Source organism: Mustelus asterias, chromosome 20 (genome assembly GCF_964213995.1).
Source record: "Mustelus asterias chromosome 20, sMusAst1.hap1.1, whole genome shotgun sequence".
NCBI classification, from domain to species: domain Eukaryota; kingdom Metazoa; phylum Chordata; class Chondrichthyes; order Carcharhiniformes; family Triakidae; genus Mustelus; species Mustelus asterias.
The window spans coordinates 41,995,904-42,009,412 of NC_135820.1; the positions used below are offsets into that span (position 1 = coordinate 41,995,904).

Genomic DNA, 13,509 nt, shown 5'->3' on the forward strand with positions numbered 1-13,509 from the left:
CTCCTCTTTAAAAACTCACACAAGATTTATAATTAACCCTTTCTCGTGGCACAATACTAGATCTATAATAACCCGTTCTCTAGTTGGTTCCTCAACATACTGTTCTAGAAAACCGCCACGTATACATTCCAGGAGTTTGTTCTCTTCAGCATTAATGCTAATTAGGTTACCCAGTCTACATGTAGATTGAAGTGTCTCATGATTGTTATGTTACCCTTAATACATGCACCTCAAATTTCCTGATGTATGCCCTGCTCCACATTACCACTACTAGTTGGTGGCCTATAAAGAACTCCATCCAATGGTGCTATTTCTTAGCTCCACCCAAACTGATTCTACATCTTGATCTTCTGATCTGAGATCTCCTCGTACTAATATACCAATTCCATCTTTTATTAACTGCAACAGCACATTCTTTTCTTTTTTGCCTATCCTTCCTAAATGTCAAATACCTTGGAACTTTCAGTTCCCAACCGTGGGTCACCCTGCAGCTATGTCTCTGTAATGGCAATTAGCTCATTTCTGTTCACTGCCATTTTGTACACTGTTCATAAAAGGATGGGATCAGTACATTAGCAAGAGAGGGTATTCAATAGATGAGCAAGTGAGGGTATTCAGTCAGAAGATCATGATGTAGAATCAGTTTAGGTTGAGCTAAGAAACTGCAAGGGGCCTCTACGTTTAGTATTCTTTTGCACCAAGTAGTTACTGTGTTTCTCTAATATTTTTCACAGGTTCGCAGGAATGTCAAGATGATGGAGATGGGGAAGTAAACGCAAAGAAATGCAGGACCGAGGAAACCAACATCTGTAAGAAATGTTGTGCCGAATTCTTTGATCTCTCCAAGTTCCTTGAGCACAGAAAAAATTGCACTAAAAACCCACCAGTTTTGATTATGAATGAAGGTGAGAGGGAAATGCCTCCCAAAGACAGCCCAGAATCTTGTCCAGATAACTTTGCAAATGGCCAACTGACAGATCAATCTAAAAGCAATGATAGCCCTGAAGAAAAAGTACACGAAGAAAGTGACGCTGCTGAGATGAATGTTGATATTGTAGAATCTCAAAAATCATGTGCCTCAAATGCTGCCTCAAGTTTACATCCAGCCTCTGACGTGAGCTATGTCCCCCAATCCAAAATACCAAACACTAATGTCACATTGGAGACTATTCAGAACACTAAAGTGGCAGTGACTCAGCACGTTCCAGACAATGTGCCCGTCAGCAATTCAAATCCAACTGGAAATGTCAATGTCATTCCTATATTGCTTGAGCAATTGGTCTGTTTGCAGCAGCAGCAACTTCAGCAGATTCAGTTAACAGAGCAAATCCGCATCCAAGTGGCAATGATGGCACCCCATTCTCTGCATCCCTCCATCGTTGCAGCTGCAGACCCCCTTAAAACATTGGGGGCTCACCTGTCACAACAGCTTTCTGCTGCTGCTGCTTTAATTGGGCAGAAAGTTGGTAGCCAAACCTTTACTATAGATGGTTTTAAGCCAGTACAGCTACCTCATTCTTCTGTTGCTACAACTCATTTTAACAAGGGTTTACACCACTCTGAATCAGGGTCTCTCCAAACTGCTAGCGCTCTAGCTTCATTGACCTCCAAGCCTGATTCCATTACTTGCTCTGAAAACCCATCTAGGCTCAAACATGGAAACCTTACAAGCTCAGCTGCAAGATTTCCAAACCCCTTGCTACCTCAGTCTCCAAATTCGGCAACTATCCACAGCCCGCTGATGGGACTATCTGCAGCCTCGGCCGCACGAAATCAGAAGGGCAAGCCACCAAATGTTGCAGTGTTTGAAACAAAGTCCAGTTCAGAAGAGTCCTTTTTCAAACATAAGTGCAAGTTCTGTGGCAAAGTATTTGGAAATGACAGCGCTCTGCAGATTCACATCCGTTCCCACACTGGTGAAAGGCCTTACAAGTGCAACATCTGCGGCAATCGCTTTACAACCAAAGGCAATCTGAAGGTCCATTTCCAGCGTCATAAGGAGAAGTATCCCCATATCCGAATGAATCCATATCCTGTTCCCGAACATCTGGACAATGTTCCAACTAGCAGCGGAATTCCGTATGGCATGTCAATACCTGTTGACAATTCGGCAAACTGGGTGGACACCAAGCCTGTCTTACAAACATTGTCCAATTCAGTTGGCGTGAAGCTGTCAACTAGTTTTGAGGATACATCAGATAAGGTTCCTGTGAGCGATTTTCTGCAAAGACGATCTCCAGCAGTAAGTGAAACTGCTTCTATGTCATCAAATATCAGCAACTACGAATCTAACCTAGAAATTAAATCTACAAATGAAAATGGCAGTGCACCGCCTTTGGCTACTTCCATAATGTCTGAAACCCCAAAACCCAAGCTAGCTTTTGGAAACACACTAGATAATAGCCAAGCATCTGAGACGTCCAAACTTCAACAACTGGTGGAAAATATAGACAAAACATCCACTGACCCAAATGAATGTGCTGTGTGCCATCGTATACTGAGTTGCCAGAGTTCACTAAAAATGCATTACCGTACTCACACTGGTGAAAGACCATTCAAATGTAAAGTTTGTGGCAGGGCTTTTTCCACAAAAGGCAACCTCAAGACTCACTATGGGGTACATAGGGCAAAACCACCTTTGCGAGTGCAGCATTCGTGCCCTATCTGCCACAAGAGATTCACCAATGCTGTTGTTCTTCAGCAGCATATTAGAATGCACATGGGAGGACAGATCCCTAACACACCTTTGCCTGAGGGCTACTATGATGGTTCCGATCCAGAGCCAACTTTGGCTGATGAAAGTGCTGAACTAGACAGCAGTTTTACCGATGAAAATATGGATGAATCTGAGTTGGAAGGGGACAAAGGTACAAAGGCACCTACAGTTGAATATTCAAAACCAGTTTTGCCTTACAGTGACTTGCCAGCCAACTCTCCTTTGCTAGTGTTCTCAAATATAGCTGCTTTGGAGAGTCAGATGAAAATGATCAATTCTAGCGTGAACTTGCAACGACAGAGCAGTTTGAAATCTAGTGAGAATGGCTCACCAGAAAGTGAAGGTATGGCTAATGATTCTTCTTCAGCAGTTGGGGATCAAGAATGCCCGAATAATCGGAGTCCAGGTGCTTCAGAATCTGTATTGTTCCAAGCTTCGTCTCCTGCTAACAGCTATAATGGTAGTCATCTGTCAAAGTCACCAGGGCTTCCTGCTTCATGTGAAAATTCGGGAACAAAAATTGAGCCTGTTGAGACATCTGAACTGCCAAATGATGGTGCGTTAGATTTAACATCTGCCAATCTTCATCGCAAAATTAAGGAAGAAGTGCCTAGTGTACCATTTACTAATGGGGACTGCAGTAAGTATGAAAATATTACTACAATTTAAATCTTGTGAATAACTTAGGCAGCAGCTCTAGTCAATTGTTCGAGTCTCATGTTGCAATTTCATAAATGCAGCTAAATAGACTAACTTGAGATAACAGAGCTCAACAGAAAGATCCTCATAATAGTTACTTGGAGCCTTTTATTTGATGTTTTAAACAAAAATAATTTTGAGGCACTTGATTTTTAATGAATTAAAGAGTAAAAGGATCTGAGCAGATGTAAAGTACATATGAGTTTCCTATGTTGAGATTAAGTTCAGATATGTGAAGCATGACCTTTGCCTGTGGTGTAAAACAGCAAGTAACAGATCTTTCATCTTCGGATTTTATTTTAGTACAGGGGAGAGAGTGACCATTGTCTCCCTTCCTCTCAAAGTGAGCACAGAGTTGGGGAGGTAATGGACAACATTCATGTGTAAGCTTTGAGTGTCCACAGCTATTCCAGCACTCACTCTGAAGATGAACTTGCAGGCTTCTCTGGATCATGATGATGATGCCTGATTCCTTTTATTTATGTCCACCCTATCTCCAGTGTCTTGAGGGCTTTGGAGCCAACTGTAGTTCCTCCATCACTGGGTAGGCTGAGATCAGTGAACTCATGAGATCAGAGATTGAACCTGAGAATTTTATAAAATGCAACTCCCCTTTTGTCTGGCCCACATACTTTGTGGTCTGTAATGAACAGCATCTTTCAATTGTAGTTTTAGCCTGTAACTGCTTTATTTGCAATTCCGCCATCAGAAAGAACTGCTTCTTGTTCACTGTTTTAATTCATGACCTTAGCAGCCTTAAAAAGTGAAGGTAATGGGCACAAATTTGTGAAATATCATCTTAAGAGCTGGGTGTGCATGTTTTTAATGTGGCTTACAGCTAGCAGCGAATCTTGATTCAAATCCATCAGAGGTTAATGGAGCTAGAACCCCATATTTGAAAATACCAAGCCCTAAATTGCATCATATTCTTTTAACTTTCAGTTGGTTCTCTCAATTATTGACTGCCTTTTAACTTGGATACCTGGGGTGGCACGGTGACACAGTGGTTAGCACTGCTGCCTTACAGGACCCGGGTTCAATTCCAGCCTCTGGTAACTCTGTGTGGAGTTTGCGCATTCTCCCTGTGTCTGTGTGGGTTTTTTCCGGTTTCCTCCCACATTCCAAAGATGTGCAGGTTAGGTTGATTGGCCATGCTAAATTGACCCTTTTGTGTCAGGGGGATGTGCAGGGTAAATATGTGGGGTTACTGGAATAGGTCCTGGGTAGAATTGTGGTCGGTGCAGACTCGATGGGTCGAATAGCCTCCTCTTGCACTGTAGGGATTCTATATCTTTTTGCTAGCCTGAGCAATAGTATCAGGACCAGAGTATATTTTGGGTTTATAGTTGAGCGAGAGAACAAAATCTCTAAATTTCCTCCGTTCCCCATCTTCTCCCAGTGGTAGATTTGACAATCCTTAAGACCAGAGGCTTGATTGCTCATGTGTCTTGAATTAGTTCATATCAACCAGACAGCTGGTAAGCTAGGGATTCCGCAACTGATTTCACTTTCAACTGGTTGGGTGAAATTTGGCCCATGCCCCTGATGTCTGTCCAGCAGCTCCAGCTGGAAGGGCATATGCTTGATGACCTCAGTTGGCTGAGACACATCTCTTGTCCCTTGCAGTTAAAGGTTGACTGATGTTCATGGCTGCAGCTCTAGTGTCTCTGATACACACTAGTGGTTCAATAAGTGTACATCCCATTAGTCTTCCATTCTCTTTCCCTATGTCCTTTTAGCTGTATTTCTTTTCAAAAATTTACTTGTGTTTTATGGATTATATTTTCACCACTGTTTTGTCAGGGTGTTCCATATCCTAAACCTCTATATATAAAATATCTTCCTTATAACAATATTGTATGTCATATGGTTTCTGACTTTGTGACCAGGGGAAGCCATTTACTATTTTAATTCTTTTTTTAAGGTCTTATTTTTTAAAAACAAAAAGTGCCTTTTTAATCTATTCTTTTTCTGTAACTAATGCTCCTAACTCTTGGTATCATGAAGCTTTTCAGCGTTCTTTCCATGGCCTCAACCTCATGCTTAAAAGTAAGGTGCCCAAAAGTGGAAGTAATATTTGAATTACAGCCGAATAATGGTCGATACAAATTGCAATAGTGACTATATTTCAGAAATGCTTTTTTGGCTGCAAGTGCTTTTGAACTTCCTGAACTTGTAAAAGGCGTTGATATAAATGCGGGTCTTTTTTGCTTTCTATTACTTAGCATCTGTATTCCTCCATGCACCTGTTTTAAAAAAATTTAAGATTTTATTTTTCCTCTACAACTTGTCCTCCCACTTTTAACACAACTTATTTTAAGTCCAAAGTCACTTGGCTGCTTTTATATTTTGTGTGTGTTTGTATCCTCCCAAAGTCATTTGCAAACCTCCTTCCTGGATAACACCAATTCAAAAAGCACTTGTTAATCCCCAATTGATTTCCCTGTATTAAACATGCTGTCAAATCCCCTTGAAATAACTTATACTTATCATAGAATCCCTCCAGTGCAGAAGGAGGCCATTCGGCCCATCAAGTCTGCACCAACTCAGCATCTTAAACCCACCCCCTTGCACTTACCATGGCTAATCCACCTAACGTACACATTTTGGGACAGTAGGAGGCAGTTTAGCAAGGGCAATCCACCTAACCTGAACAACTTCAAATTGTGGGAGAAAACCAGAGCTCCCGGAAGAAACCACACAGACAGACACAGGGAGAAGCAGTTACCCGAGGCCGGAATTGAACCTGGGTCTCTTGGCTCTGTGTAGCAGCAGTGTTAGCCACCATGCCATCCACGGTGGCACAGTGGCTTATGTAGTACCTACCTTGGAAGTGTTGTAATCATTGTTGTAATATAGAAAAAGGCGGGGTCAGTTTGCGCACATCAGGGTTTCGTAATCAGCAATGAAACAAATAACCAGATCACTAGGTTGAGGAATAAACAATGGCCTAGAAACTGGTAGAGCTCCGTTGCTGTCATTGAATCTTTATGACTACCTGAGAGGGCAGATGGGTCCTTGGTTTAATGTCCTAGCTAAAAGGTGTTGCCTTTGGCAGCATAACTGCACTGCAAGGTGGCCTGGATTGTATCCCCAAACCTCTGGATTATCAATAACTGTATCTAACTGCATTTCCTTTATCCATTATTTCCTCTCACAAACTCTCAGTCAGACAATTTGTAGAATTCATGGCCCACAGACTTGATCTTTCTCTTTCCCTGGCAGTGTGGTCCCATAAAATCCCAATGGATTTTGTTTCTTGTTTTTGTGCAGCTTCTTCAGGTGATTTGCATGCACCCAGCTGATTACATCATTCATGATGTAGATTAGTGGGGTGAGGTATTGCTGATCTCATAATTAACCCATGATCAAAAATTCTCTCACAATGAAGAGCACTTCTACATTTGTTGAGATTGCAATTGCTGAGCTGCAGGCTGATTCCCTGAACTAATTTGAAATGATTGTGGCTATGCTCTTTGTCTCTGTATATATATTTTTAATAGCTTTTTGAACTAAATTAAATGTGGCCCATAAGAAAAGTACATTCTATTTGCTTTCCCATGGAGAGTGATGCTGCTGGGCAGCAAATAAATACTGCCTGAACAACAATGCAGACTGATTTGTATCTGATGCTGAAACCTGAATTGTACATCATTCTATTGCGCTGCCATAAATAGTAATAACTGCACTACAGATATCCAACTTTTCAGTATAGGCCTCCGGATCCCGAACTACTGATTTGGTTGCTCCTCACAGATGAAAACCCAAACATGTTTTGTTATTCTGCCTTTTTCTTGCCCTTCCTTGTGACCCATGCAAAGTCAAAGCTTCCCCCATTAACAAGTGATTCACCATCTCTACCCCATCTACAATTTTGCTATTTGCTTCCCAGCCTATTCTGATCTCATCACTTTGCTGACCATTTGCTTCTTGCGCTTTCCTTACCTGTTGCAAGTTTAATTGATCTATGTTTAGATATTGGTTCCAACATCACCAGTTATTCCTCAAGCAAACGTTTTCCTCTAAGATCTTGAGCATGCATGCATTACTGTGTACAAAATGGTACAACCTGAGGATCAACAAGTCCCTTTATTGTATGTATAATATGATTTTACACATGTCATGTGTTCAGAAGCATGAAAGGCACTCTAATGAGATAAAGCTAGTTGATAAACTGGCTTATTTCACACAGTGCATGAATAAACAGAACATGGGTATGAATGAGATGCATCTATTTTCTCCCACCTTGTATAATCCACTATTAGGGGCACTCACTTACAAATTAGTTAACCTTGAACTTGTTTTATGATGAGCTACATGATTCATAGCTTAGCCTTGGAGTATCTTTTATCTCCTTCACCATCTGAATAGTGAGGTCTTTCAGTGCCTCTCGCTGACTACACAACATAGTGGCACAGTTGGCACTGCTGCCTCACAGCACCAGGGACCTAGGTTCAATTCTGGCCTTTGTGTGGAGTTTGCATGTTCTCCCCATGTCTGCGTGGGTTTCCTCCAGGTGCTCAGGTTTCCCCTCTCAGTCCAAAGATGTGCATTGGCCGTGCTAAATTGACCCTTAATGTCAGGGGTAAATATGTGCTGGGTGGGATTGTTGTCAGTGTCGGCTCAATGGGCCGAATGGCATGCTTTTGCACTGTAGGGATTCTATGATGTACCGATGGACTGCTAGTTCATCTTGAAGGGCACCAGTTCAATTTTTGGAGTGGAATTTTGCAGCAGTTGTATTGTCCAGTTGAGCCACTTCCTGGGTACAAAAGTATCCAGGACAGCCATCGTCTCAAAACTAATATTGTGTTCTTGACTTCACGTCAGAACTGTGCTGACTTGTGTGTCATCACTAGAAATGATTTCAATAACATCTAAATAGCCTGTGATCTTTGAGAGTTAATCCTTTTGGAAGGTAAATGTAACTTAATAGTATAACAAACTGAGATTTAAACTAAATGAAATTAAAACCGGTGTTCACTTTTGGTTATAAATCCCAAAATAATGACATTGACCAATCCTCCACACCCCTGCTTCCCAGTTCTTATCACTTAGCATTCTTCTCTATTTTTCCGTTATAATCTCAGACAATAAGAAGTTTGTGATCCAGATATTAAGCGACAGTATGTGTTGTATTGTCCTTACATTGCCAAATAAATAGCTCTTTGAAAGAAATGGAAATTTTGTGCTGTTGCTTGTATGTTTTAGAAGGACTAGGCTATCATAAGTTTGACCTGTAAGTACTTGATTCTGATGTGGGTACTGGATGATTTAAATAAGCAATTCTTCCATGCTGATAAGAGGTGGCAGATAGGTGACGGTCAATTTGGATAAATTTGAGTTCCTTAAGAGAAGTGTTTGTCCTTTGTAGATGCCAACTGTTATCCCTCAGATCAGTGCAAACTGTTAATACGGTGCTGAATTTTGCAGAATCGCGCTGGTAAAGGGAGATGCCTGTGCACACTTTAGTCTTTGCCCTCTATCATATTGTCAAACAGAAGGGGGTTTAGAAAAAAAGGCTTGCTTCTGATCGTACAGGTGAGATAGACAATGATCAAGTAATGTATATTTCATTGTTCAAGGGCCATTTCATTAAAGCATTCTTGAATTTTCCTCAAGTTGACAGGTTTTTGTTTTGTTCAGTGGGGTTTTTCCTCTATGTTGAGCAACGTACCCAGGGTGTTCAATAATGTTGCAGGTGATTGTGCAAGTGATCTATGCTGACTTTTTCCAGTTGAATTCAGTAAACAGCTGCCAGGTTAGGTGCAAGAGTCCAAGGAATGAATGAGTGGATTTGTGTGTTTCAACTGGCTGCTTTTCTCCGTTTCATCTAGCTGCTGCTAAAGAATTAGTATTTGGAGCTGAGATTGTAAAATCTGGTATGGCAATTGAGAATTAATTCTAGTAAGGGATCCACCATGTATAATTTACAACCCTGTTAGACTAAACAGTGAAAAACCATTGTATGTTTTTAGGTGCTGTTCAAGTTCCTGCAGGTTCCTTTATCAGGGCTCCTCCTTGTCTGATCAAAGTGGAAGTAAGCGACCATGGAGAACGACCAGCAGGAACCACTGCACAGTTTCTTGCCCCATCAGCTGTGGCTCCAATCATGCCACCTATTTTGGCACCTCCACCCCGTCGTACACCTAAACAACACAACTGCCCTACTTGTGGAAAGAGCTTCTCCTCAGCAAGTGCTCTGCAGATTCACGAACGCACGCACACTGGTGAAAAGCCATTTGCATGCACCATCTGTGGAAGAGCTTTTACAACGAAAGGAAATCTCAAGGTAACTTGTTCAGATTGAGAAAAATGCTACAGTACATATTAAGCTCAAAGTAATGACCCGGATTTTGTGGTCAGTGGAGAAGGAGCGACGATCGCTGCTCACCTCAATCACAGCTGCCCACAAAGTATACCCCGGTTTCTCGAGGTAGTTTTTCATTAATCCAGCGCCTGATTTCAATGTGTTGCCCTCTACAGGGGATCTATGGTGTCTGTGAGCAGTACAAGAAATAACCAGGCTTTTCAACAAATCAGATTGAAGAATCCTCACTGAAGCACACAAAAGTGTAAAACCGATTTAGATCATGTACAGAAAACAATAAAAGAGAGGTGGGATTAAAGAGAAATGTGCGACAGCATTCCTATGTTAATTAACTGCCTGAGTAATGAGGATCCACAGTTGTAAAAGTACGCTTTCCAGTGCTAGAAAGGTTGTTTGGTAGTAATTATCACTTGCATGCCATCTTAAAAAAAAAGTACCAATCCTAACTTATTTTTTCCTGTGGAACTAGGGGACAAGTACCCAAGTTCATTCTATTGGTGATTTTCAGAGCTGAGCCTTTTGCAAGGGCTGCTACAGTGCAGCCTGTGGAGGAGCAGGATATCTCTGACAGCAACTTCTGGATTTCTGATTTTAAGTACAAATTGCTGTCTGATTTTTCTGAGCTGTTGGCACTATTGCAAAATCCAGGCCATTATTTGCAACAGCAGTTGATTCGTGAGGTTCGCTTGCATCTTGCTGAAACAATGCTTTCATTTTAAAATGTGGGCAGATTACGCACTAATATTTCAGTGGGTAAATGCACTGCCTAATATGATACTTGAAGTTTGGATGTAAAAAGTCACAGGTTTGATCTCTGGTCTGTGCTGAATTAACTGATCTCCAAAGTAGTTTTAGTAGAGGCACTGAAATATGATTCAGTGCTCCTGTGCTTGGCAAGTGTGAGTAATGCTTTATGCTTCTTGTTGACCATCAGTGCTTAAAAACCTACCGGACGTTGAGCGAGTTATAGCAGGGATGAGAAATTTCCAGCTTTCAGTGAAATTCTGACTTTGATTATCCTCCCTTGCTAATGTTTTTCTGACTCATGTCTTTTTCCATCTCCCTCTTTCTAGTCCTTGCCTTGTTTCACATGTATATAAATCCAACAAGGTCATGTTCTGCTGTTAGTGCATGTAATACAGGATGAAATTCATACTAACTGCATTGAATGCTGAAATACTGAGGTTACTTTGGTGATTTGTAACAAATGCATTGATCCATGTTCTTGCCTATAATAGAAGGTTAACAAAGTGAAAACTAATTTTTCTACCCAATTGAAATCTAATAATTCCACTCATCTCATGTGGCCTATATGCATTGCAATGCTTATTTAAAAAGTGCTATAATTTTCCAGCTGCCTCAGGCTGCAGTGACTTTGCTGCTTGTGCACCTGATTCCTTGTTTTAAAAAAATCAGACAGTCCTCCATTCTCATCCTTGGTTATGCTCACCCCTCCTCTTCCTCACCCAGTCCCATAGTCAAAAAGCTTGTTGATGTGAGTTTTTGCAATGGGTTGAGGGAGTAGTGAATAGTGTTGATTATAAAACAGTAATCGATATAATTAATATGCAAATAGATCAATATATAAATTGCTCCTCTGTTCGTGTTTATTTGAGAGTGAGGAGAGAAAATACTCTTGCAGTCCAGAGGAACTCTTAAGCTGCATTAACTCCAGTAATCCTTACCAGGGAATGCTTGATGCTGAGATTCAGTTTTTTGCACAACCTGTTCACTTTCTTTTTTGTATTGCAGGTCCATGTTGGAACTCACATGTGGAATAATTCAGCCAGACGCGGGAGACGTCTTTCACTCGATAGTCCTATGATATTGATTGGCAATGACCCAAAGAAGATCTCTGAGATGTTCCCAAAGGATCTAATGGCTCCTGCAATGAATATTGAACCAACCATCTGGAACCAATATACCACCGTGCTTGCCAATGGCTTGGCTTTGAAAACCAATGAGATCTCTGTAATTCAGAATGGTGGTATTCCTCCGATCGCAGTTAGTGTGGCAAGTGGTTCTGTTGTGAGCACTAGCACTCCAGTTTCCAAAGTGGATGTATCCCAATCTGGCACTAGTCCAGCAGTCACTGATGAGGAAAAACCTAGTTCTGAAAATGTTGCTATGCCTCACATCCCCCATTTTGTGGAAGAAAGCAAAATAGCTGTTAATTTAAAGAAAAATGACATTCTGTAGCACACGTGCAGAGTAGAGTACTTTTTAGTCTTAGGTTTTATGAAAAACAACCACAGACCTCAATATGGGCTACTATTTTCATATAATCCCCAAAAATGTAAAATAGATTTTTTTTTACTGTAGCTGTCTCTAACAACTGCTGGGTACCTCCTGAATTTATGTTATGAGTACAATCATTGCTTTGCAAATTTATTGTATAAAACTCTGGGATTTATCTAAAAAAGAATAAAATAATAAAGCGGGTCTTGCAAAGTGAAGCGTTTACAATATTGACTTGAGTTTACAATATTTGATGTGTACAGCCTCTTTCTCATGAATTTTTACTACAAGGTCCTTATGAATCCAAAGATTGAAATAAATCCTGTAATTAGTGCTAGTTTTGAAATAAGAGTAGAAATTGAAATGAATCATTTCCATAAACTACTATAGAGAATTGTTTTTTGAGAATGTGTGTAATTGTATTTACTGTTTATACATTAAAACCATTTATGCGGGTAACTGTTCTAGAATGTCAATTGGTGCCATCTGTTTAGAATTCTAATGACAACTGTTTCTTTTAAACAAAAAATCTTGAATGAACTCTTGTTTTAAATAAAATCCCAGAATTAAGATGAATTTATAGAACTCCACATTTGATGAATTAAAGTTTAATTTTACTGGGGATTAACTTCCTTCAAAGATCATTAAAGCCAATGAAACATTTGCAAATTCCTATAGGCTGGGACGTGTTCTGCCAATTGTGGACTGGAACCAAATAACTAGGGGAGGTGGAGGAAACCGATTCAAACAAAGTACTAGTTGCAGGATGACACTGAACCTCATTGCTTCTGGGCTGAAGAGTCAGATAAAAAAATAATGAATCCCAATCACAGTGCACTAATATCTGCTGGAAAGAGTATGGTTAGAGATTGGGCGAGGGCAGGACTGGCATCAGCTATAAAATATTCCATACAAGTAGCTAGCACTATCATGTACAGTGGCTATTGGGGAAAAGTACAGAAGCCAGTAGGCATCAAAAGAATTGTAATCCGGCTCCAGTTACTGCTGCTTTTAGGAGAAGATGGGAGAAATAGCTAGAGATGGAGAAAAGGTATTTATAACAAAATTAATCTTTCTGTGCAAATGCTTTGAGGATTTGGTTAAAACAAATAAATAGGATTACTATCATTTGTAAAATAATACACTGACTTAAAATAGATTTGGTCCCAATATATTTTTGGTTTGGAGGGGTGGGGGTGAACTGAAGAGATACAACTCCTACATGTATCCAGGTGTTTTGACAACTTTCGCAATTGAGATTTGGGAGAAATCAGTAACTATTCATCTTGCAAAAATTATATTTATGGGACTTTATTATGTGACTCTTTTTAAAGTCAACTAGAGAAACCAAAGGGTTGCAGCATTATACTAAGATGCATTAACATGCGTATGCTTAATACTGATTAAAACAAGAGTTCGTTCTTGATCGATTTAAAACATTGCCTACCTTGGTTGGTTTTAACCAAGTTTTTTTTGTTTGATTTGTGGATGGCACACCATTTATGCTTTAGCCAAAGGAGACCCA

The 13,509-nt window shown here is 40.4% G+C and overlaps 1 protein-coding gene across 4 annotated transcripts in view; it reads left to right on the top strand.

The window, feature by feature from the left end:
• Positions 1–12,743, top strand: part of sall4 (spalt-like transcription factor 4) — a 40,786-nt gene extending 28,043 nt beyond the window's left edge. For all 4 annotated transcript variants that reach the window (XM_078236442.1, XM_078236443.1, XM_078236444.1 and 1 more), the window contains exons 2-4: positions 735–3,356; positions 9,394–9,707; positions 11,499–12,743. In XM_078236442.1, the coding sequence (XP_078092568.1) occupies positions 735–3,356; positions 9,394–9,707; positions 11,499–11,945 (3,383 nt within the window). In that variant the 3' untranslated portion in view covers positions 11,946–12,743. The remainder of the gene's footprint in view (positions 1–734; positions 3,357–9,393; positions 9,708–11,498) is intronic.
• The last annotated feature ends 766 nt before the right edge of the window (positions 12,744–13,509 follow it).